The sequence below is a fragment of the Monodelphis domestica genome, chromosome 1 (genome assembly GCF_027887165.1).
Source record: "Monodelphis domestica isolate mMonDom1 chromosome 1, mMonDom1.pri, whole genome shotgun sequence".
In the NCBI taxonomy this organism is placed as follows: domain Eukaryota; kingdom Metazoa; phylum Chordata; class Mammalia; order Didelphimorphia; family Didelphidae; genus Monodelphis; species Monodelphis domestica.
The window spans coordinates 166,744,402-166,767,178 of record NC_077227.1 but is presented as its reverse complement, the minus strand read 5'-3'; the positions used below and the strand labels follow the sequence as shown (position 1 = coordinate 166,767,178).

Sequence of the window (22,777 nt, the reverse complement as noted above, 5' to 3'; positions counted from 1 at the left end):
TGGTTGAATAGACAATGACAAGATCAAAAGAGGTGGAGATTCACCTGACATGCTTTTCAAAGGAATGTGGTTTGACAAGGTGAGGGTTAAGCCTTTGTGGCTTAGGCTCAGGAATCCTCCTGCCCTTTGAACAGTCTATATATTGATCATTAACTGATCTGATCAAGTATCTAATACATTAACCATACTTCCCAGATGCCAACATCCATGGTATGCTACAATTTTCTCCTTATACATGATATTCCTTCTCCCAATAACAGTATTGTGTGTCTTCTCGCTGTACCCTCACACTCAGAATACAACCTCTACTCACCTCTATCCTCACAGAAGTCCTGCTTTCCCTAGAAATAGAGCCCAACCAACACTTTCTAGATGAAGCCTTTGTTCATACCTAGGTACACTTAGTATTCTCCCTCTCTAATGACATTTATTTACATCCTTTATTTCTATTATCTTGTATAAAATTTTATGTACTTGCTATTTCTCCATTAAAATACGAATTTCTCACAAGTAACAATTATTTAATTCGTTGTATTTGTATTTCCAACACCTAACACTAAGCCTAGCATTCCTTTAAAAAAAAAACACAATAAACTGTAATCAATATGAAAATATGAACAGAATATGCATATGGAAATTGAGACGAAGTATTATGATAATGTACAAAAGGGTCAAAGAGAAAACAATCAAATATATGTTGAAACAAAAAATAACTATGAGATAACATACCTCTACCCCCAATATTTACCAATCAAGATAAATGCAAGATTTAAATACAAATTAGAAAAAATTCATAATTAGTGAGAAATTCAATATTCATAGTAAAATTATGTCATTATAATAAAAATATCATTTTAAACTGATTCACAAATTCCATGAAAACTCTCAAGGCATTACTAAACAAAATAGAACAAAACAAAAAATTCATTTGAAAGAAGAAAAAGGTCTAAAATAAAGGAACAAAGAAATTCCAATAATAGCTAGCAATTATATAACTAGGTTTTGCAATGTGAGATACATACATACATGTGAGAGAGTAAGAGAGAGAGAGAGAGAGAGAGAGAGAGAGAGAGAGAGAGAGAGAGTATGTGTGTGTGAGAGACAGAGACAGAGACAGAGACAGAGACAGAGACAGAGACAGAGACAGAGACAGAGACAGAGACAGAGACAGAGACAGAGAAAGGAAGACTTTGCATAAGACACTAAATGCAAGCCTTTGCAAAGAGGGACTGGTCACATGCACAGAATGAAAAGGGCTGTTCTAGAACCTAGGGGAGAGTTCAAAACAGACACACTGAGACAGTTGAAGGGCCTTGTTCCTGTCTTTCAGGGAGATCAGAGAGGTTACCTCAAGTGGCTTGGTTTTGTTTGAGCCTAGGGAGAGTTGGCCTACCTGTTCCCTGAGAGCCAAAGGTTCCTGCTTTCCTGTTTGTCCAGCTATCCTGAGATCCTGATATTCTGGTGGGAGATCCTGTCAATCCTTGTCTCCAATTTCCATCTACCCGAGTTCCTGTGTCCTGAGTGTTTGCTGATTGCTGAGAGAAAACTGCCAGGACCCAGTAAAGACTGTGAGAAAAGCCCAGAGTCATCTGGGGCCTTTGACAAACTTTAAAGTTATCATCTATCTCACAAACTTTAAACTTGTCCACCATTAATTTGGAGGACCAGTTAGGTCAGATAAGTTAGATAGTGTGGGTTTATAGATAGAATAGTGAAAGGCAGCCAGAAGATCTTTGAAGATGGTCACCCAGAGAACTGGGAGGGTGGAGTATACAGAGTTTAGAGGTAGGGACTCCTTGGTTCCTGGTCCTCCCTTCCTCGTCTACATGAAAAGGTAAATGCTATTATTATCCTCATTTCAAAGATGACAAAACTAAGGCAAACAGGTTAAATGATTTGCCCAAGGTCACAGATCTAATAATAAATGTCTGGGACCAGATTTGAATTCAGGTTTTTCGAGCTTCAGGCCCAGCACTCCATCTTTTCACCGCCACTACACAACCTAGCTGTCTCTTCTGGGTTTCCTGATGGAATGACAAGATCTCAAACTATGATATAAAGCAATAATCACAAAAACTATTCAGTATTATTTATAAAACAGCAAAGTAAATCAGACAAGTAGGACACACTGGCAATAAAATATGGCAATCCCATGTTCTGAAACTACAAGAACCCAAACTATTTGAGGCAAATAAAGGAAGAATAGAAGGGATAGGAGAAGAAAGCTAATTTTATGAAACATACAGGAAAATTTTTAAATTACTTTGGCAGAAATTGGGTTTAGACTAGCACTAAACACAATATGCCATAATAAACTCCTAATGGATAGGTAAACCAAACTTTTAAAAGGTCAAACAACAATTAAATTAACAGAACCAAAAGAAATAATACAGGTTTCAGTTGGACTACTTTTCTTTTTTATAAAGGAAGAAGGTACAATAAAACAAAGAATTTCCATAAATAACTGATGTAGAAGCAAAAAAAAAAATCCATAAAACTTAATTTTGAGAGGAAATAAAAATGGGCTCTATGTATCAAAATATCAATAGTATATTTTTTAATATTTTATTTTCCCCAATTATATGTAAAAATAATTTGATATTCATTGTTTGTTTTCCTTTTTAATTCAGAATACCAAATTCTCTCCCTCCTCTCCTCTCTCCCTGAGACATGATTTTACATGATACCATAAATTTTTGTGGTAGCAAAAAGGTGGAAACAGTGTCAAATCAATGAGAGAATGACTCAAGAAAATATGCTCTCTAAATACAATGAAATATTATCCCGCGTAAAACTATAAATACAGAAAAGCTAAAGAACAATTACTTGTATTAATACAGAAATTACATTAAAGAAAACAAAAATAAAAAATCATAATTCAGAATACTGTGAAAACAAATTTAAATTTGAGAGGCCTTTTGTTGTTGATGATGAAATATACTCCCCTTCTCTACATAAAGAGGTGCTGGACCACTAATGCAAAATACTATTCAGATATGGTTGATATATCTACTTACACTTCTTTATTACAAAAGAGAACTCTATATATGGCAGGAAGGGACAAGATAAAGTGACAATGATGTAAAAAAATATAAAAATTATCACTTTTTTAAATTTTAATAGAAATATAGAATGATTTGTTAAGAGCAAAATACAGAGGACCACAATAAGAATCAGGGACACAAAAGTTACAGAAGTACTTTCAAAAGTAGTATGAAATCATAAAGATGATTTTTTAATAAAGATTAACTCAAAAAAGGTATATAAAACAATATGACAGAGGAGATAAGACTAAAAGTGAAGAAATCAATTAGGATGTTTTTCAAATATTTTAGGATTAAGGTGACAGGGTGAATCATGGAGGTGAGTTAGGTATAAAAGAATCAACATTTCAAAAGAATAAATAAGATTTTGCAAATGACTGGATTGAGAGAGGAAAAAAAAGAATCCAAAAATAATTCCAATGTTTTATCTTTAGGTGACTGAGACAAAAATGGAAAAATGAAGATTCATAAAAATTATGATTTTGAGGTAGTCAGGTCTGTAATGCAGGTAGTACTCAAAATTCTCATTCGTAAAAAGAAACTGAATTAACTTGACAGAATAGGCACTCTAAGTAATATCTTTTGATTCTATCTTTAATGGAATTTAAATACCAATTTCATGAATATATACGTATGACATAAATATAAGTACATATATATTAATATAGGTATATAATGGTTAAAAACTCCCCAAAATAGGGCATCTAGTTGCTACGTGGATAGAGTCAGGCCTGGAGATGGGAGATCCAGAGTTCAAATGTGACCTCACAGAGTTCCTAGCTGTATGACCCTGGGCATGTCATTCATCCCTCATTTCCTAGCCCTTACTGCTCTTCTTCTTGGAATCAATACTCATGTCTTAATTCTTAGACTGAAGATGAAGATGTTTAATTTTTTTTTGTTGCCTAAAATCATTTCCTTTAAATTTTAAGATTTTTGATACTATAAATCATAATACATATTTAAGTTCAGATATTTTAAATCTTTATTATATCTTTAGTAAAATGGCATGGACAATCTATTAAGGAGTCAAGATTTTAAAAATATATTAGCCAAATTTTTAAATATTACCCATATTTGTTGGGGAAAAAATTAAGGGAAAATTTTTGCTTTTACATTTTAGTTATATAAAAATAAGTTCAAATCAAACAAAACATAAAAAGACCTTATTCATTTTGGAAAATTATAAAGAACAAGTATGGCCACAAAGAAGAAATAAAAAACACTTCTCGCAACTTTCTTGCAAAAGTGGTAGGAACAAAAGTATGAAACAATTTATTTTGTGATTTTTTTTTTCAAATGTACTGCCCAGTTTCACAAATTTTTTTCACCTCTTATTCTTTTTCTTAAAAAAAAATTTTTTTTTTTAGTACCTGAAATAGCTCTCTGAGAGGGAAGAATACAATGTAAATTTAAGTGATGTGAAAACAAAATATTTCAATAAATTTATTTTTAAGAAATTTATTCACCTTCCATGAGCATGGAAATCCAGGCGTAAAAACTGATCTTCATGTGAGACTGCTCTTTTGGCACGCTGGTGTTTTTGGTGTAATGAATCCACATCATAAGATAATCCTTCATAATGTCTAATGTGCTTATTTAATGGGTTTCCATACTGACCTGAAAAAAGAGAAAATACTGATCAAATACTTGAACACTTTTCATTTTTTACATATATTATAAAGAAGGTAAAAGAGAACAGAAGTCAAAGGTTGGAAATTTTTAAAGTGTTAGACTGAAGAAATCTTTTTTTTTTAAACCCTTTCCTTCCATCTTGGAATCAATACTATGTATTGGTTCCAAGACAGAAGAGTAGTAAGGGTTAGGCAATGGGGGTCAAGTGACTTGCCCAGGGTCACACAGCTGGGAGGTGTCTGAGGCCACATTTGAACCTAGGACCTCCCATCTCTAGGCCTGGCTCTCAATCCAGAGCTACCCAGTTAACCCCCTGAAGAAATCTTATCAGAAGATATAGCCTAGCTACTGGTCTGATATTATGGTAGTTTTTAAGGACATTATACTTGCTTGCTCTTTCTTGCTCTATATATACTCACTCTCATTCACTCTATTTCTGTCTCCCTCTCTCTAATCTTGACTGTTAGGGTGGAAATGGCAATAGCTCACTATACAAGCTTAAGGACATCACTTACCCATTACTGTTTCCTCACTTGTATCAAGATGTCCACAGTTTCTTCTAACTCTAAAATTCTACAATAAGATTATTTCATCCCACAGTGAAAGGAAAGGAAAATGTACAGCAGTTTGTTTTGTGAACTATTCAAAACAGCCTACTCACATATCCACACCCTTAAAAAAAAAAAAAGGCTAGGGTACTAGAAAGCAATTGAATAAATCAATTGTGATTAGAAGAGTTATCACAAAATAATCTATAGAATTTAACAAGATATACAGAATAAACAATTAAGAACTCTGAATAAAGGAACCAATTTATAAATAATTACAGTGTTTAAAATAGACTCGAACTCTCGACTTCAATCCCCACAAGCCCTTGCTCCACTTCCCCAGAATGCTTTGAATTCTCACGTGGGCCGAGATCAAGAAGGGATTTAAGCTGATTGCAAAGGCTTTTGTGGCTTTTTTTGGACTTCCGTTTTGGAGCAGACGTGGCTCTTTCTATAATGTAGGTGAAGTCTTGTCTAGGCCTCTCTGGCCTAGGCACGTGTTTCTTACCCTGTATTTTCTTTAATCCTTAACTTTTAATAAACCCCAAAAAAATATAATACTCCTTGCAGAGAGAAACTAATTTCTACCTGCCTCAGTCTCCCCTAAATTTTAATCTTTACAAGTGTTAGATATTGAAATTCTCTGACATCCATGCCTTCATTTTCCTGATAAAGAAATTGAGGTCTGGAAAGATATCCAAGTCACATAGATAGTGGCAGAATCAATTCTCTTGATTTCTAAACCAGTATTCTTTTGATTGCACCTGTATAGTTCTCCAACTACAAATGAATATCAAAACATGTTAAAAACCAAGTCAAATTGTATTAATAGTTTAATAACATATTGTTTTGCTTATAATGTTATCTGTTTCCCAGTAAAATCATAACAAAAGACATTATAATCTGTCTTAATGTCCTTAATCTCTTCTATAATATCAGAATTAAAATGAAAGAACTGTAAAAAGCAATTCAAAATATGAGATCAAAGCCATCAGTTCCCACAAACAGAAGCAATTTAAGTTCAAAGAAAGCCTTTTGAAAGAAAAGAAGCAACAGTTCTTCGAAACTGCATCTCATTCTACTCTCTTCCCTATGGGGAAAATTTTTTTAATGTTTTTTTTTTCTTCTACCATTCCCACTCCAGTCTTCCATGAGACAGAAAGATTAAAACTCCCCCAAGAGACACTGCCCCAAAGTAAATAAAGCTTTCCAACTGCAACTTATATGCCATGTTAACTTCTTTCCCTGTCTTACTCTCTGGTATCATTTATAAGATGCAGAAGTCTATTCTTTGGCTTCCATTTGAAGGATAACAATTTCGATTTGAAAATGCCATGGTTCATAACTTTGCCTTATCTTAAGGATTCTCAATTGTTATCTCAATATCTATGAAGCTTGAACAGAATTTATACCTTGAAGTTAGCTATACAAAATAGTGAAACATTTTAAAAAGCAGTATTTCAGATAATGGATATCACAACACCCATTTCCTCTCCAAAACTACTGTTTATGTGTGTATCTCCAAATAATAATTTTAAGATACTTCAATATATGGACATAATTGGGATAATTTAGACAGACTCATGTGATTTCAATAGTATAGGGATGTCTTAGTAAGGAACTTCCTCTATACCAAGGCAGGCATTTTGTCAGTAATTTTTAGTTTTCCAGAGTTGCCTAAAACAATGAAAAGTTAAATAATGCACTGAACACACAACCATGTGTGTCAGAGTTAAAACATGTCTTCATGATTCAGTATCTAACTCACTAGCCATTCACTACTGTAGACATACTTCTCACTTCAATGTTCAGCATGGTTCCATTAAAAATTTAACTTACCAACAAAATATGAGAAAAGAGCCCAATTTCATTCATTTCCATATTTCTACTACTACCCAAAAAAACATACTTAGTCCCTGAACTGAAGAGTTCATTTGCATTAGATCTTAAAGGAAAAATTGAGGGGTGAGGGGGTAGGTATGAAAGAGCAAAGCATTCTGAAAAGGATATATCTTTATTAAGTTCAAATCATCTAGAAACCAGGTGTACAATAAGAAATTGTATAAGATTAGAAAGATAAGATAGGGCCAGTTCATGGAAGGCCCTGGATTAAGAAGTTTGGGCGTTACTGTTAGGCAATAAGGAGCCCCTGAAAACCTTTGAACAGAAAAACATAAAGAAGCCTACATAAGCATTGGGGAAAGGTATAAAAGACAGGGGGAAGAAATGAGTTCAATGTTGGATCTTAAATTTGAAGAACTATTAGAATACAGAGTTGGAGACAAGTTTTGGAAAATGATGTTTTAATACTGTATAGATGGAAATTTTGTATCCTGTGGACTTCATCTACTGGCATTCTTTCCTTCTCCGAAAATTCCCTTTTCCCTTTCCTGTATCTGCCTCTTTATAGTGTTTGTATATAATGGAAGTGGCTCCTCCCTCTCCGCTTCCATGTGGGAGGCTGGTGACTTCTATTGGTTTCTCTAGCCTTTTACTTTCCCTTTGCTTCAAGTTAAATATTACTAAGTATTATTACATATAATACTTGGAGTATTGAATATTAATTTTTAAAATTTACAGTACTAAGATAAATAAATGAAGTATGCTCCATAAAGAATGATTTGAGACACTCAAATAAAGGGGTTAGATGAAATTTTGGGAAGCCAAGGAAGACAGGTGACCAATGAAGGAAAAAGAAAAGGAGTAAGCAAACAGAAATAGGAACAAAACTACTAAAGTAGTTCACAGAAGCCAATGAAAGAGATATCAAAAAAAGAGATGGTCAATAAAGTAAAATTTAGACCAATAAACATTAGGTACCTATGTACCTAATAGACATTGTGATAGATAATTGAAGATACAAAAACCAAAATTATACCTTCCTATTGTCTTTTACTGGTCAAATATGACAGGAGACTGTGGTTCAATTCACAGAATCCGACACTTAGAGGAATAAAGAACCTTATAGGTGATCTGTTCCAACCTTTCCATTTTATGAAGATTAATTAATTAGTTTGCATAAGGCTATACAAGTAGATTGTTACAGAGAGACAGTATTCAAACCTAGATCTTCTGACTTCAAATCTAGTATTACTGTCATAGTACCACATTGCCTCAGGGCAGGGGATATGAAATAAAAATGAAATGATCTCTTCCTTCATAGTTTATACTACAGAAAGGAGACAATGTACAAGTAAACAGAAAGCAATGTAAAAACAAGGAGAGCACTGATAAGGATCCTAGAAAAGGACTTTATGGAAAAAATACAACCCAAGATAGGGATTTTATAAGTTAGAGACAGAAAAATAGACATTCCAGAGAGGGGCACTGGGGCAGAGGTTAGTGAGGCATGAGCTGAGTACTATGCACAGGGGGACACTAGTAATGTACTTTAACTAGAAGAAACAGATCATGAAAGGAAATCTGTATAAAATAAGTTAAATTCAACAGGCTTATTTAAGTGCCTACTACATAATGGACACTGGTTTAGAGACAAAAAATAGAAGAACCTCTACCCTCAAGAAATTACATTCTATTGGGAAGAGAAACAAATACAAAAAAATTAAATGAAAACAAGTACATAGAAATTTCTAGGGATAAGACACAGACCTAATATGAAAGGCAATTTATTAACTCCCAATTATGGATTCAAAAGGATACAATGGAAGGATAGAGTATAATGGAATTGGGAGAAATGAGGCTGACATTTTATGGTGTCATCAAAAATAAGGATAGAATGACAGGATCTAGATTATAAAGAGTTTTAAATATTAGGTTGAGGGTTTTATATTTTATTCCAGAGGCATTTTTTAGAAATGGTATTAATGGGATCTATGTTTCAGGGATATCTAACTATGTGGAAATGGAGAAAAAATGGACTGGGTAGAACTGAAACAATTGGGAAAATACTGAAATGGTCAAGGACATTACAATGACTGAAACGCAGATCAGGAGTTCAAATCAGAGCTAGAAGAGGGTGAGGAAGTGAGTCCCCGAGGAAGCAAAGTCCAGGAGGGGACCTGCCTAGCCCAATCCATTTAGCATGGGCAGGGAAGCAGCAAAGCAGGAAATAGCCCAGCCCATTAAACAACAGGGAAAGTGATAATATAGGGAGCTGAATCTAGCTGGATAAAAGTTTCAAATATCCCCAGAGCAAACCAGCAGGATGACCCTGTCAACAGAAATACAGTAAGCAAATAGAAGCTAATTCTTAAGATATCAGGAAACAATAAGGCAAAATTCAAAAGAATGAAAATAGAAAAATCTAAAATACCTCATAGGAAAAACTACTGACCTGGAAAATAGATCCAGAAGAGATCATCTAGGAATCATCAGAATACCTGAATGTTTTGATCAAAAAAAGAATTTGCAGCTCAGCAGCAAGAACTTGAAAGAGAAATCCCATTCAAAATTACCTTAGACAAAATAAAATACTTAGGAATCTATCTCCCAAGACAAACACAGGAACTATATGAACACAACTACAAAACACTATCCACACAACTAAAATTAGACTTGAACAATTGGAAAAACATTAACTGCTCATGGGTAGGACAAGCCAATATAATAAAAATGACCATCCTACCCAAACTCATTTATCTATTTAGTGCCATACCCATGGAACATCCAAAAAAATTTTTTACTGATTTAGAAAAAAACATAACAAAGTTCATTTGGAAGAACAAAAGATCAAGGATATCCAGGGAAATAATGAAAAAAAAAAATACAAAGGAAGGGGGCCTTGCAGTCCCAGATCTCAGACTATATTATAAAGCAGAGGTCTCCAAAACAATCTGGTACTGGCTAAGAGACAGAAAGGAAGATCAGTGGAATAGACTCGGGATAAGTGACCTCAGCAAGACAGTATACGACAAACCCAAAGATCCCAGCTTTTGGGACAAAAATCCACTATTTCATAAAAACTGCTGGGAAAATTGGAGGACAGTGTGGGAAAGATTAGGTTTAGATCAACACCTCACACCCTACACTAAGATAAATTCAAAATGGGTGAATGACTTGAACATAAAGAAGGAAACTATAAGAAAATTAGACGAACACAGAATAGTACACATGTCAGACCTTTGGGAAGGGAAAGACTTCAAAACCAAGCAAGACTTAGAAAGAGTTACAAAATGCAAAATAAATAATCTGGAATACATCAAATTAAAAAGGTTTTGTACAAACAAAACCAATGTAACTAAAATCAGAAGGGAAGCAACAAATTGGGAAACAATCTTCATAACAAAAACCTCTGACCAAGGTCTAATTACTCAAATTTACAAAGAGCTAAGTCAATTGTACAAAAAATCAAGCCATTCTCCAATTGATAAATGGGCAAGGGACATGAACAGGCAGTTCTCAGCCAAAGAAATCAAAACTATTAATAAGCACATGAAAAAGTGTTCTACATCTCTTATAATCAGAGAGATGCAAATCAAAACAACTCTTGAGGTATCACCTCACCACCTAGCAGATTGGCTAACATGACAGCTATGGAAAGTAATGAATGCTGGAAGGGATGTGGCAAAGTAGGGACACTAATTCATTGCTGGTGGAGTTGTGAATTGATCCAGCTATAGCACTGCTGGGTTTGTACCCCAGAGATAATAAGGAAAAAGACTTGTACAAGAATATTCATAGCTACATTCTTTGTGGTGGCCAAAAATTGGAAAATGAGGGGATGCCCATCAATTGGGGAATGGCTGAACAAATTGTGGTATATGTTGGTGATGGAATATTATTGTGCTAAAAGGAATAATAAAGTAGAGGAATTCCATGGAGACTGGAACAACCTCCAGGAAGTGATGCAGAGCGAAAGGAGCAGAACCAGGAAAACATTGTACACAGAGACTGATACATTGTGGTGCAATCGAAGGTGATGGACTTCTCCATTAGTGGCAATGCAATGTCCCTGAACAATCTGCAGGGATCTAAAAAACACTATCCACAAGCAGAGGTTAAACTGTGGGAGTAAAAACACCGATGAAAAGCAACTGCTTGACTACAGGGGTTGAGGGGATATGACTGAGGAGAGACTCTAAATGAACACTCTAATGCAAATACCAAAAACAGGGAAATGGGTTCGAGTCAAGAAAACATGTGATAACCAATGGAATCCTGCGTCGGCTATGGGAGAGGGAAGGGGGGGGGGGGTGAGGAAAAGAAAATGATCTTTTTTTCCAGTGAGTAATGTTTGGAAATGACCAAATAAAATAATGTTAAAAAAAAAAAGAATTTGGATTCCATATTACAAGAATCATCAGAAGAAATTGCTCTGATATCTTCCAACAAAGGTAAAAATAGAAAGAATCCACCAATCACCCACTGAAAAAGACCCCAAAATAAAATACACAAAGACTATTATACACAAATCCCATAACTCTGAGGCCAAGGAAAAAGTACTGCAAGGAAACAATTCAAATATTGTGGCGCACTGTCAAGATTACAGTTTCTACATTAAAGAACCAAAAGGCTAGGAATATATTCCAAAGGGCAAAGGATCTAGGACTACAACAAGAATTACAAACCCAAGAAAACCAAGCATAATCTAACAAAGAAAAAAATTGGCATTTAACAAAATAAAGAAAATTTAGACTTTCCTGACCAAAAAAAAAAAAGAGCTGAAAAGAAAATATGATAACCAAAATAGAAACTAAAGAGAAACATGAAAAGAAAAACAGAAAAGTTAAAATATAAGAATCTCAGTTAAGAAAAGAAAAACAGAAAAGTTAAAATATAAGAATCTCAGTTAAGGGTGAATGGAGCACATTCATAGCTAGGAAAGTGATCACTGAAATACTTATGATATCTATGATAGTTGAGATACTTAAGGTACTTAAAGTATGCGAGTTACCTAAGATACTTAAGAACTTTATCACTATTAGAGCAATGAAGAGGAGTATACATAGAAAGGAAGGAAGCTGAATAGGGATTAAGACTGATATTTTTAAAAATCAAGAAACAAGAAAGAGAAACATGTGGAAAGAAGAGAAATGAAGAGACTTTAGAGAGTAAATTACCTCTCAAGAAGTGGCACAAGAGAGTCAATATAGTGGAGGAGAAAATGGGGCAGAATTAGTTCAAAGGAGAAATAACACCCACACTAAGTCAGGTATAGTAATTTATATTAACCTATAGAGAAGTAGAAGGTAGAAAGAAATAAGATATGGGGGAGAGGGTTATGGGCAAAAAAAGAGGGTGAATTGAGGGATAAAGGTGGTCATGGGGGGGGGGGGGTTGAGATGGACATCTGTAAGTCTATCACAGAAAAAGATATTAAACAAACCATCAAAGAATTCCCTAAGAAAAAGGCCCCAGGGCCAGACAATTCACAAGTGAATTCTATCAAACATTCAAAGAATAATTGACTCCAATACTACATAAACTATTTGGAAAAATGCAAGAAGGAATCCTTCCAAATTCTTTATGACACAAATAGTGTACTAATATCGAAACCAGGAAGAGGTAAAACAGAAAGAAAACTCTAGACCAATCTCCCTGACAAGCACTGATGCTAAAATGTTAAATAAAATATTAGCAAGAAAATTACAGCATCACAAAAATCACCATGATCACATAAGTTTTATATCAGGAATACATGGATGTTCCAATATCAGGAAAATGGTCAGCGTAACTGACCATATCAGTAACAAATCTAACTGAAACCATATGATTATTTCAATAGACAGAAAAGACTTGACAAAATGCAACATCCATTCCTTATAAAAACATTAAAATAAATGGAACTTTCCCTAAAATGATAAATGGAATCTCCCTAAAACAATCAGCAAGCATTGCCTGTAATATAGATAAACTAGAACCATACCCAATAAGATCAGGGGAGAAGCAAGGATGCCTACTAATACCACTACTACTTAATATTATACATACCAAAACAAACAGCAACTACAGGAACACAATTACAAAACATTACTCAGGCCTAAACATAAACATCAAATGTTCATGGATAGGTCAAGCCAATATAATAAAAATGAAAATTCTACTGAAGTTTGAATCATACCAATCAAACTAACCAAAAATCATTTCATACAGCTAGAAGAAGAAATAAAATTCATCTGGAAGAACAAAAGGTCAAGAATATCAGGGAATCAATTTTTTAAAATGAAGGAAGGAGGGGCCTAGCCATTCCAGATGTTGAACTATACTATAAAGCAGTAATCAACAAAGTAATGTCAAACAACAAAGTAGATCAATGGAATAAGTTAGGTAATCAATACATAGTTGTTAATGTCCATAGCAACTTGAAGTTTGATAAACCAAAAGATCTGAGCTTTGTAGGGGAAGAACTCACTCACTATCTGACAAAAACTAGAAATCAGTGAAGGCAACAACATCTCACACCATACACTACAATAGTCAAAATGGATACTTGTTTTAGAAATAAAGTGTAACACCATAATAAATTAGGGGAACACAGAAAAGTTTACCAATCAGACTTATGGACAAGGGATGAATGTGACCAAACAAAACATAGAAAACATTATGAAAAAATGAAATTAAATGTCTTAATTACATTAAACTTAAAAAACTTTGTACAAACAAAACAATGGAACCAATATTAGAAGAGAAATTTTTAAATTGGGAAAAAATTTTTCTAGCAAAGGTCTCTAATAAAAGACCATTTCTCAAATATAAAGAGAACTACATCAAATTTGTAAGACTACAAAGTATTTCTCAATTGAAAAATGGTCAAAAAGATACAAATAGGCAATTCTCAGAGGAAGAAATTGAATTATCTATAGTCATATGAAAACATGCTCCAAATCACTACTGATAAGAGAAATGCAAATTAAAACAAGATACTACCTCACATATCTATCAGACTGGCTAACATGATCAAAAAGGAAAATTATAAATGTGGAAGAGATATAGGAAAATTGGGACACTGGTGGTAGAACTGTGAACTGATACAACCATTCTGGAGAACAATCCAGAATCATGTTCAAAGGGCCACAAAACTTTACATATCCTTTGACCCAGCAAAACCATTATTGGATCTATTTGCCAAAGAGATCAGATATTAAGTGAAAAGAATCAACCTGTGTCAAAATATTTTTAGCAGCTCTTTATGCAGTGGCAAAGAACTGGAAACTGAGGGATTGTACATCACCTGGGAAATGAGCAAGTTGTGGTATGTGGTTTTAAAGAAATACAACTGCATCATAAGGAATGACAAATGGGGATGAGTTCAGAAAAACCTGGAAGACATATATGAAGTGATTAAAAGTTAAGTGAGCAGAACCAGAACAATGTATACAGTAGTAGAAATTTTAAACAATAATCAACTATTATAAGCAAAGCAAATTCCCAATATATCAATATATCCACAGGGGACCTACAACGAAAAATGCCCACAACCAAAGAAAGAACTGTTAGAATCTGGCTGTAGATCAAAACATGCCATCTTCCACTTTTATCTCCTAAGTTTATTTTTTTTTCTGTTTGTGTGATAAATATCTTCTGTCATGTCATGAATAATATGGAAATATGAAAGTATTAGTATAAGGAGGGAAGGAGGAAATCTGAATCCTAAAATGCCAGAAATAATTGTCAAAAAATGTTTCTGCATGTAACTGAAAAAATAAAACTTATTTCTAAAAAAAGAATAACTTACCCAGAAAAACTAGGCCTTTAATGAAATAAAATACTTCTAAGCATTCCTAATAAAAAGTTGAGGTGCATAGAAACTTTGAAGTTCAAACACAGAAGTTTAGAGAAACAAACAAACAAATAAATAAATACATAATGAGTAAATAAGGATAAACTGCTTATATTGAAATATGGGAAGATGATCCATATTTCATCATATAGGACAGTGGTGGCAAACTTTTTATAGCCAGAGTGCCATGCCCCCTCAGTGCCACGCCCCTATGCCATTCCCCCCTACCCCCATCATTTTCCCTACCCCAGCACTCCCCCTTACCCCAGACAGGGGAAGGAAGAAATACTCCCATTGGACTGCTGGGAAGAGGGGTGGAGAAGTGAGGAATGTCCTCGGGCACATGAAGGGTGGAAGGGAGCAGGTCCACCCCAGTCCCTCTGACTTTCTAATAATTAGCTCTGGCATAGGACTGTAAGGGTGACCACAGAGGGCTTTGGGTGCCCTTTATGTGCACCCATGCCATATGTTCATCATCACTGATCTAGGATCTTACACTTAAGACAAGAAGTGATAAAAACACATGCAACTAAGATTAAGAAATATTTATGGAATCCATATTTGCTGATGACATGAAGTTGGCCTAGAAAACCACAAATAATCGAAAATAACAAACAAAAGCTTCATTAAAGAATGATATGAAATATTACAAAGATAAAATCATAGTCTTGGCAACAGAATGGATATGTGAATGAAAGTAAGGATAAATGATGGCACCAAGGTTGTGAATCTGGCCGACTGGGAGGATGATGGTACTGTCAAAAATTAAGAAAAGGAGAGGACAATGGAAGGGGGTGGGGGGTTAGGGGAAAATAATAAATTCAGTTTGGGACACTTAAGTTTTAGATGTCTAAGAGTTTGAAATGCTAAGTAGATTGATATATACAGCAGAAAATTAGGGTCAGATAAGTAGCACAGAAATGATAATTTAATGCATGGGAACTAAAAGTCAACAACTGAAATATAGAAAAAGAGAATATAGGCCAGGTGAGAGTTCCCTGGAGCATTGATGGAATATTGAGGATAACACCATTAAAAAAAAAAAGAGGTACTTTTTACAACTATCATTAAAGGAAAAGCTCTTAACTGAACAAGGGTGATTCCCACAACATTAATGTTGAAGAATATACTCACTTCCTCACAAAGAAGACAAAATATTGAAAATGAGAGACATTTTTTGGGCAAGGTCAAATTTTTATCCTTTTGATAATGCCTATTTGTTAAAAGGATTTTGTTTTTCAGTAGGTGAAGGAAGAAAAAAGTAATACTTTATAATTGAAAAAATTAAAAAATTTAATTAACCAAAGGCAAAAATTAAGACAACTGCAAAAGATAAAATAGATATGAATTCTATTAAAAGTTGAAAAGCTTTCACACACACACACACACACACACACACACACACACACACACAATGCTAGGAACGGAAGGGAGCAGAAAGACTGATGGAAAAACTTTATTATCATTTATATCGGAAAAAGATGCTTATAGGAAATTAACACAAATCTACACCACAATCCATTCCCCAGTGATTAAGTGGTCAAAGGACAGGTACAAACAATTGTCAAAGAACTGCAAACTACTATGTGAAACACTGCTCAAAACCATGAATTAGATAAAAGAAAAATCAAAACAACTCTGGAGTTTTAACTCACTCTGGAAAAATGGGCAAAAATGGGCAAAGATAAAAGATGAGAACAGTCAAGGTTGTAGCTATTCAAAGACATAAGCATATATAATTTAGACAGTTGTTCATGGATCCCACTCTTTCAGGAAAGCAATTTGGAATTATTCTAAGGACGTGACTAAATATCCATGCCCCTTGACCCAGAGAGCCCCCTATAAGGTACAAACCACTAAGGTGGTTAGACATCAAGTTTCATAATCACCAAAATATTCACAGTATCAATTTTTGCATCAGAAAATATTAGCAAAGTCAATGCAAAATTGTTGTTCAGTTATTTAGTTCGGTCCATTCATTGTTACCCCATTACCCAGTACTTGGCAAAAGTACTGGAGTGGTTTGCCATTTTCCTTCTCTAGTGGATTAAGGCAAACAGAGGTTAAATAACTTGGTCAGGTCATTCTGCTATTAAGTGTCTGAAGCAAGATTTGAACTTGGGTCTTCCTGACTCCAAGCTCAGCACTCTATCTACTTATCAGCCTCCCTGCCTCTTTGCTGCACAATAGCCAAATAATAAATAATTAATTGAGTGAAATAGTAGATTTCCATCATCTGGGGTATCATTCAACATATTGCAAAGCATTAATGTAAAGGAACCTAGTGATCCACAAGAAATGAATATAAAGAATTCAGAGTAGTATGAGAGGACTTATATGAACCAAAGCTACATGAAGTAGAAAGAACAAAAAACAAACAAAAAACTATATAGTAGAGACCCCATATCCAAGGTTTAGCAGGAAAACCTCCTAGGCAGAAAGTGGCAGTTTCTTCTGCTTTCGTTTTCATTTTTTAAAAGTTTTTTGGGAGGGTGGGAGACTGCAGAGAACAGAGTAGAAAGCACATATATATGGATTCATTAGTTGTTCACTTATATCCATGGTTTCAGAAATCCAAGATTTCTGCCATCCATGGTCAGTTTTGGAACATACCCTCTACGGATACAAGACTGACTCCACTGTACATAAAATCACAACAATTGAAAGAGGCATAACCACCACCAAAAAAAGTCCAATCACAGGTAATATTCAACTTAAATTTGTTCCTTACATAAAAAAATATATCCTGGAATGACTAGTGTCCAAAAGAACATCCCCTTTTCCATTACTATTGTGTGGAGTGGAAATTGAGGGGACCATGGAAATTTCAAAGTTCACCTTTTACCACTTATTTTTTTAAAAATATTATCTTGGAAATTAATCATTTAAAGTATAATGCTTTATTGAGACAAAGAGACAGAGAGATGGGGGAGGGGCAGTGTCTCAAGTCATGGACTCAAGACAGATGACCCCAAGAGATTACAGAGAAAATTTTCCCATACTGTTTTCCAATTTTCCCAGCAGTTTTTGTCAAATAGTAAGCTCTTGTACCAAAACCTGGGATCTTTTGTAAGAGCTATTAAAATACAAGAGAAATGGCTGAAATATTTTTTTAAAAATTAAAGCTATACTTTGACCCTAAACAAAAGTATAACAAAAAAGTATAAAGACAACAACAAAATATTAGGTCAAACCAAAACTCAAAAGCACAAACCTGGAAAAAAATTCTATGCACCCTATAAAAAAGAACTCAAAATGAGTTAAGCATTTACCTTCAAGTACCTAGTATGTGTGCACTAGATACAAAGAAAGGGGGGGGGGGGGGGAGAGAAGGTCCCTTGCTAAAGAATCTCACAGTGTAACAAGAAAGATGACATGCAAACAAATATGTACAAACAAAATATATTGGATAATTTGGAGATAATCAATTGATAGAGGGCATTACCATTAAGAAAGATGAGAAAGGTTTTTTGCAATTGGTGAGATTTTAGGTGGAACTTAAAAAGTAGCCAAGACAGAGATGAAAGGAGAGAATTTCAGGTATGGAAGACAGGAAGTAAAAATGCCACAGAAGTAAAATGATAGAATATCTGATTAAAAGAAGAGGATGGAGGCCAGTGTTTCTGGATTAAGAGAGTACATGGGATAGGAGAGATAGCTAAGGTGATAGAAAACTAGAAACAAAGAATGGGATGAGGGGCAGGTTAGGAAAGCTTTGAAACTATATAATTTTATATTTGAACTTAGAAGGTGATAGGGAGACACTGGAATTTATTGATTTGGAGGCTCCTTACATCAACCTTAGGTTGTTCTGACCAGAAAGTCAGATCCTAAATCCTTGGTTAAGGATCCCTAAACAGCCAGTACAGATGGTTCAGTTTTGCAGTCATACAGGGCTAGTTCAAACAATACAATAAGGCTTTCTCCCACTTCCCACGATTTAATAAAGTTTTCTCACAAGTCAGAATTTGGAGCAAGTTCACAATTGAGTAGAAAGAGAACTAAGCTAGCTCCAAAACTGAGTCACAAGATGGAGTCAGTGTAGTTCAGACAATTAATCATTTGCTGTTCTAATCTCCACAATTCCCTCAATTTTCTCACAATGTGAGGAGGGTATAACAATTAGTGCAGGATGATATCATGAATACAATCCTGGTTACCTGGGAGCATGAAGGTGCCCTCAATCTCAATAGAAAAGTTAGAAGAAAGGGCTGGAGAAGGAAGATAAAGAGTTCAGCTTTGGACATGTTGAATTTAAGATGTTTAAGGAACATCCAGTTCAGGATGTCCTATAAATAACTGGAGTTGAGTCTGGAGATTAGAAGAGATGATGCAGCTGAATGAATAAGATCATTGAATTCATGGGAGGTGATAAGATGACCAGGTAGCAAAGTATAAATAAAAGCAGGCCCAAGACAGAGGTCCAGTAGATATCCAGGGTTATCAGGCATTATCTGGATGACAATCCAGCAAAGGACACTAAGGGTTGTCAGACAAATAAAGAACTAAGAGAGAATATCATAAAAATCCAAGTAGAAAAGAGAATCATAGCAAAGGAAGTGATCAAAACCATCAAATTCAGCAGAGGTCAAGAAAAACAAGAACTGAAAAAAGACTGTTAAATTTGACAATTAAGAGATCAACAATAAACTTTATAGAAAATAGTTTCACTTGAATGATGAAGTCAAAAGCCAGACTTTAGAAAGTAAAGTCCATTTCACTGGTTTTGGAGGGATATTATAGTCAAATAGAAAAGCATATATATATTGCCCTCAAAAAATTAATATTGATTTTGGATTCATCACTTTAATTCTACTCCCATTACTACCATTAACAAAATTGACTGTGTAATCTTAAAAATAAGAGTACCAAAAAAAAGGAAAAATGTTTTAGTTTTACAAATCTTTCCACTACAGAAAAACTCAATTACAACAAATGAAAGTGTGTGTGTGAAAAAGTTAAAGTTGGCACATTTCCATTACTCAGAAAAAAATTTGTTGTAATCAAGTTGTTTACAACAGACTTTTTTTGCATATATAATTTAAAAATTAGGTACTGGAATATTTTTTTAAATAGCCATGCATACTCCATTTCTAACGAATGAGCTATATAAATCATGGAAATGTTTTTACTATTAATAGATAGGCATTAAAAGTAGTTAGAATCTTTAGGCTTTACAAGTGTTGATTGATATGAGATTTACCAAAAACAGTTCATTTAAGAATGAACTCAGAATGACCCAGAAGCCCTGACTTATTTACCATTTACTTAACTATGTTCTACAGACAGGTTTTCCAGAAACTAACTGGATTTATATTTGCTACAGTAAGCAACAAATGTCTTAATCCTATCATCCAAGAATTACTCAAACTTTGAGGGAACATAAATTATTCCTTCACAAGAAAAGACATTGTCTACTCTGGTCAAAAGTTTCAATGATTGAGGAAGTTTCAAGGTAAGACAATGAAACAATTAATTACAGAGCAAAATATACACTACTATAAAGTAGGGAGAACTAGATCAGGGCTTAATGTTTGTGTGTATGTGTCTGTTTCTGTGTGATGGACCCTTCATATAGTCTAGTTAAACTTTTCCCAGAATAATGTTTTTAAGTATATAAAAACTCACAAGATTACAAAAGAAACCAACTTGTTGAAACAAAGGCATTATTTCTTTTTTCTATCCAAGTTTCGTTATCCCTTAAAATCTATCTGCAGACTCCTTAAAGAATTAACCTCTGGACTAAACAAGATCCTATCCAGCTCTAATTTTACTCATCTACGTCTTCTCTATGAAAATATGATTACTACTGGTTTGTAAAGTGTTTTAAACTACATTTTTATAAGACATCAACTTGGGAACAGTTAGAATCTTCAGAATCTCAATTCAATAAATATCTGTCAAATATCTATTATGTGCAGGGCATTCATTCTGTTAAACCCTGGGATTATAAAAACAGATATGGCACATAACTTCTCAAGTAATTATATATTATGGACACTATAAAAAAGCAACTCATCTAAAACTAAATATTAAAACTGATTTGAAAAGATTATCTAATTGTAACATTCATACAAATCTAAGCAGTTTCCAAGGTAAAAAAAAACTCAACTTACAAATTACCTATGTACAAGCATAGCCAGAACCCATTTCCCCAGCTGTTGATAGGAGTTGGAAGAAAAGTACTATAATGGCAGCAATATTCCCTAAGATTGAAGGGATAAGGGGATTGAGGCAGATACTGTCAAAGTAGTTCACAGTGGTTCGCTGCCCACAAGAACTTCCTACCCCCAAGTTTCAAAAAAAAAAAACAACTGAAAATGCAGATGTGGCCCTCAGTTAAATTTGAATGGTCTAATGATCAAGACATGTGGGGTTTGGAAAAATTCATAGCATCTCTGAATTAAAAAAGACAAAGACAGCCAAGTATGAAAAACTTTAAGGAATTAAATCTTAGGGACAGAATTTCAAAATGGGATGTAAGGCAATAGTGACCCAACCATCCCTATCCCAAAAATATTATGCAACTTATCTTCCAAAACTTCACTGGAGATTAATTTGATTGTGGATTGGTTTTTTCATATTTATACCTACAATTAATATTTTCTTATTTAATGATACTGATTTCATATATACCTAGCCATCAGAACTGAAACTATGCAATAGTTTGCATATGGATAAAGGATGGGAGGAAAATTGGATGAAGTATGTGTATCTGCCTCTTTTCCTGGGTAAAAGGCCACACCAAGCAAAATTTCAGAACAAAAATTTCATATTCATAAATTGCAAGCATTTCCTTTAAATTATCAAGAGTATTATTTAAATTACTAAAAGCAAGAATTTTACAGATACATTGTAGCAATAGGCATTTACTTTATTTGAATCCATCATCTCAAGTAACCCATATTCCTTATCTGAAAACTGTCTACAACTGATCAGTTAATGTTTCCATATTTCTTATATTGTTTACAGATACTTGAAGAACCGTAGGACACTTCTTTCCCAGAATTCAGGGAATTGAATTCAAGCCTTCTTGCATCTTGGAAAGTTCCTAGTTTTTCATCCAATTAGATATCAGATTATCTAATATTGAATTGTTTCCTTTTAATTAACTGGTCTTTTAAAATTGATTTTAATTGTATTTATTTCCCCCATGGTCTGGGTTTAGCCTTAAAATAAGGAAAAGGTCCGGTTTTGTTAGTCGATTGGCATGCTTTGCTTAATAAACTGAATATGCTCAGATCAAACCTTTCTTTCCTCAATCATTTCATATTTTTTCTTATTACAACATCCTTATTGCTGATACCTTTTGATTCTTTTTAATTCCTCATAATATACATAATATCTCATGCTTGTACTGTGGGTATGGCCAGATAATTGATTTCCCTACCTCAAAACTCTCTCAACTCTTTTCTTGGATAATTGCCATGTAACTTACTCTGTTTTATTTTTTTCTTTTAAACAAAAGTCTACAGAGTGGAATCTCAAAACTCACTAAAAAATTTCAGCATTTATGAAAACATTCAAGCCACAATTTGAAAATTCCTAATAGAGAAAATAGTCACAAATTTAGTTTCTGTAAAACCCAGTGGAATTGCTCCTTGGAGGGGGTGTGAGGAGGGAAGGGAAAGAACATGAATCTTGTAATCATGGGCAAATATTCCAAATTAATTAAATAAAATTTCCCAAAGGAAAAAAAAACAAATTTAGTCTATAATTAGTTTACAATACCATAAATTCATTAAGTTTGAAAACAAAAATTCCCTTCTTTCTTATCTGTTTCTTGTGTACCCTTCCAGGGAAGCCAGAGCAAGTTGGAGAGGTATGTTAAAGGGAGGGGGGAGACAGAAAGACTTTCCTTTTGAAGGCTT

At 34.1% G+C, this 22,777-nt stretch overlaps 1 protein-coding gene and 1 long non-coding RNA gene across 2 annotated transcripts in view; one reads left to right on the top strand and one right to left on the bottom strand.

Annotated features, from left to right (window-relative positions):
- The window catches only part of ADAM10 (ADAM metallopeptidase domain 10), a 140,681-nt gene that overhangs the window by 104,130 nt on the left and 13,774 nt on the right, over nucleotides 1–22,777 (bottom strand). The window contains exon 2 of the mRNA XM_007479669.3: nucleotides 4,514–4,664. Within this exon, the coding sequence (XP_007479731.1) occupies nucleotides 4,514–4,664 (151 nt within the window). The remainder of the gene's footprint in view (nucleotides 1–4,513; nucleotides 4,665–22,777) is intronic.
- Nucleotides 1,275–22,153, top strand: LOC130456139 (uncharacterized). The gene is made up of 2 exons (XR_008914647.1): nucleotides 1,275–1,834; nucleotides 21,879–22,153. It is a non-coding gene; the product is annotated as an uncharacterized LOC130456139 (long non-coding RNA).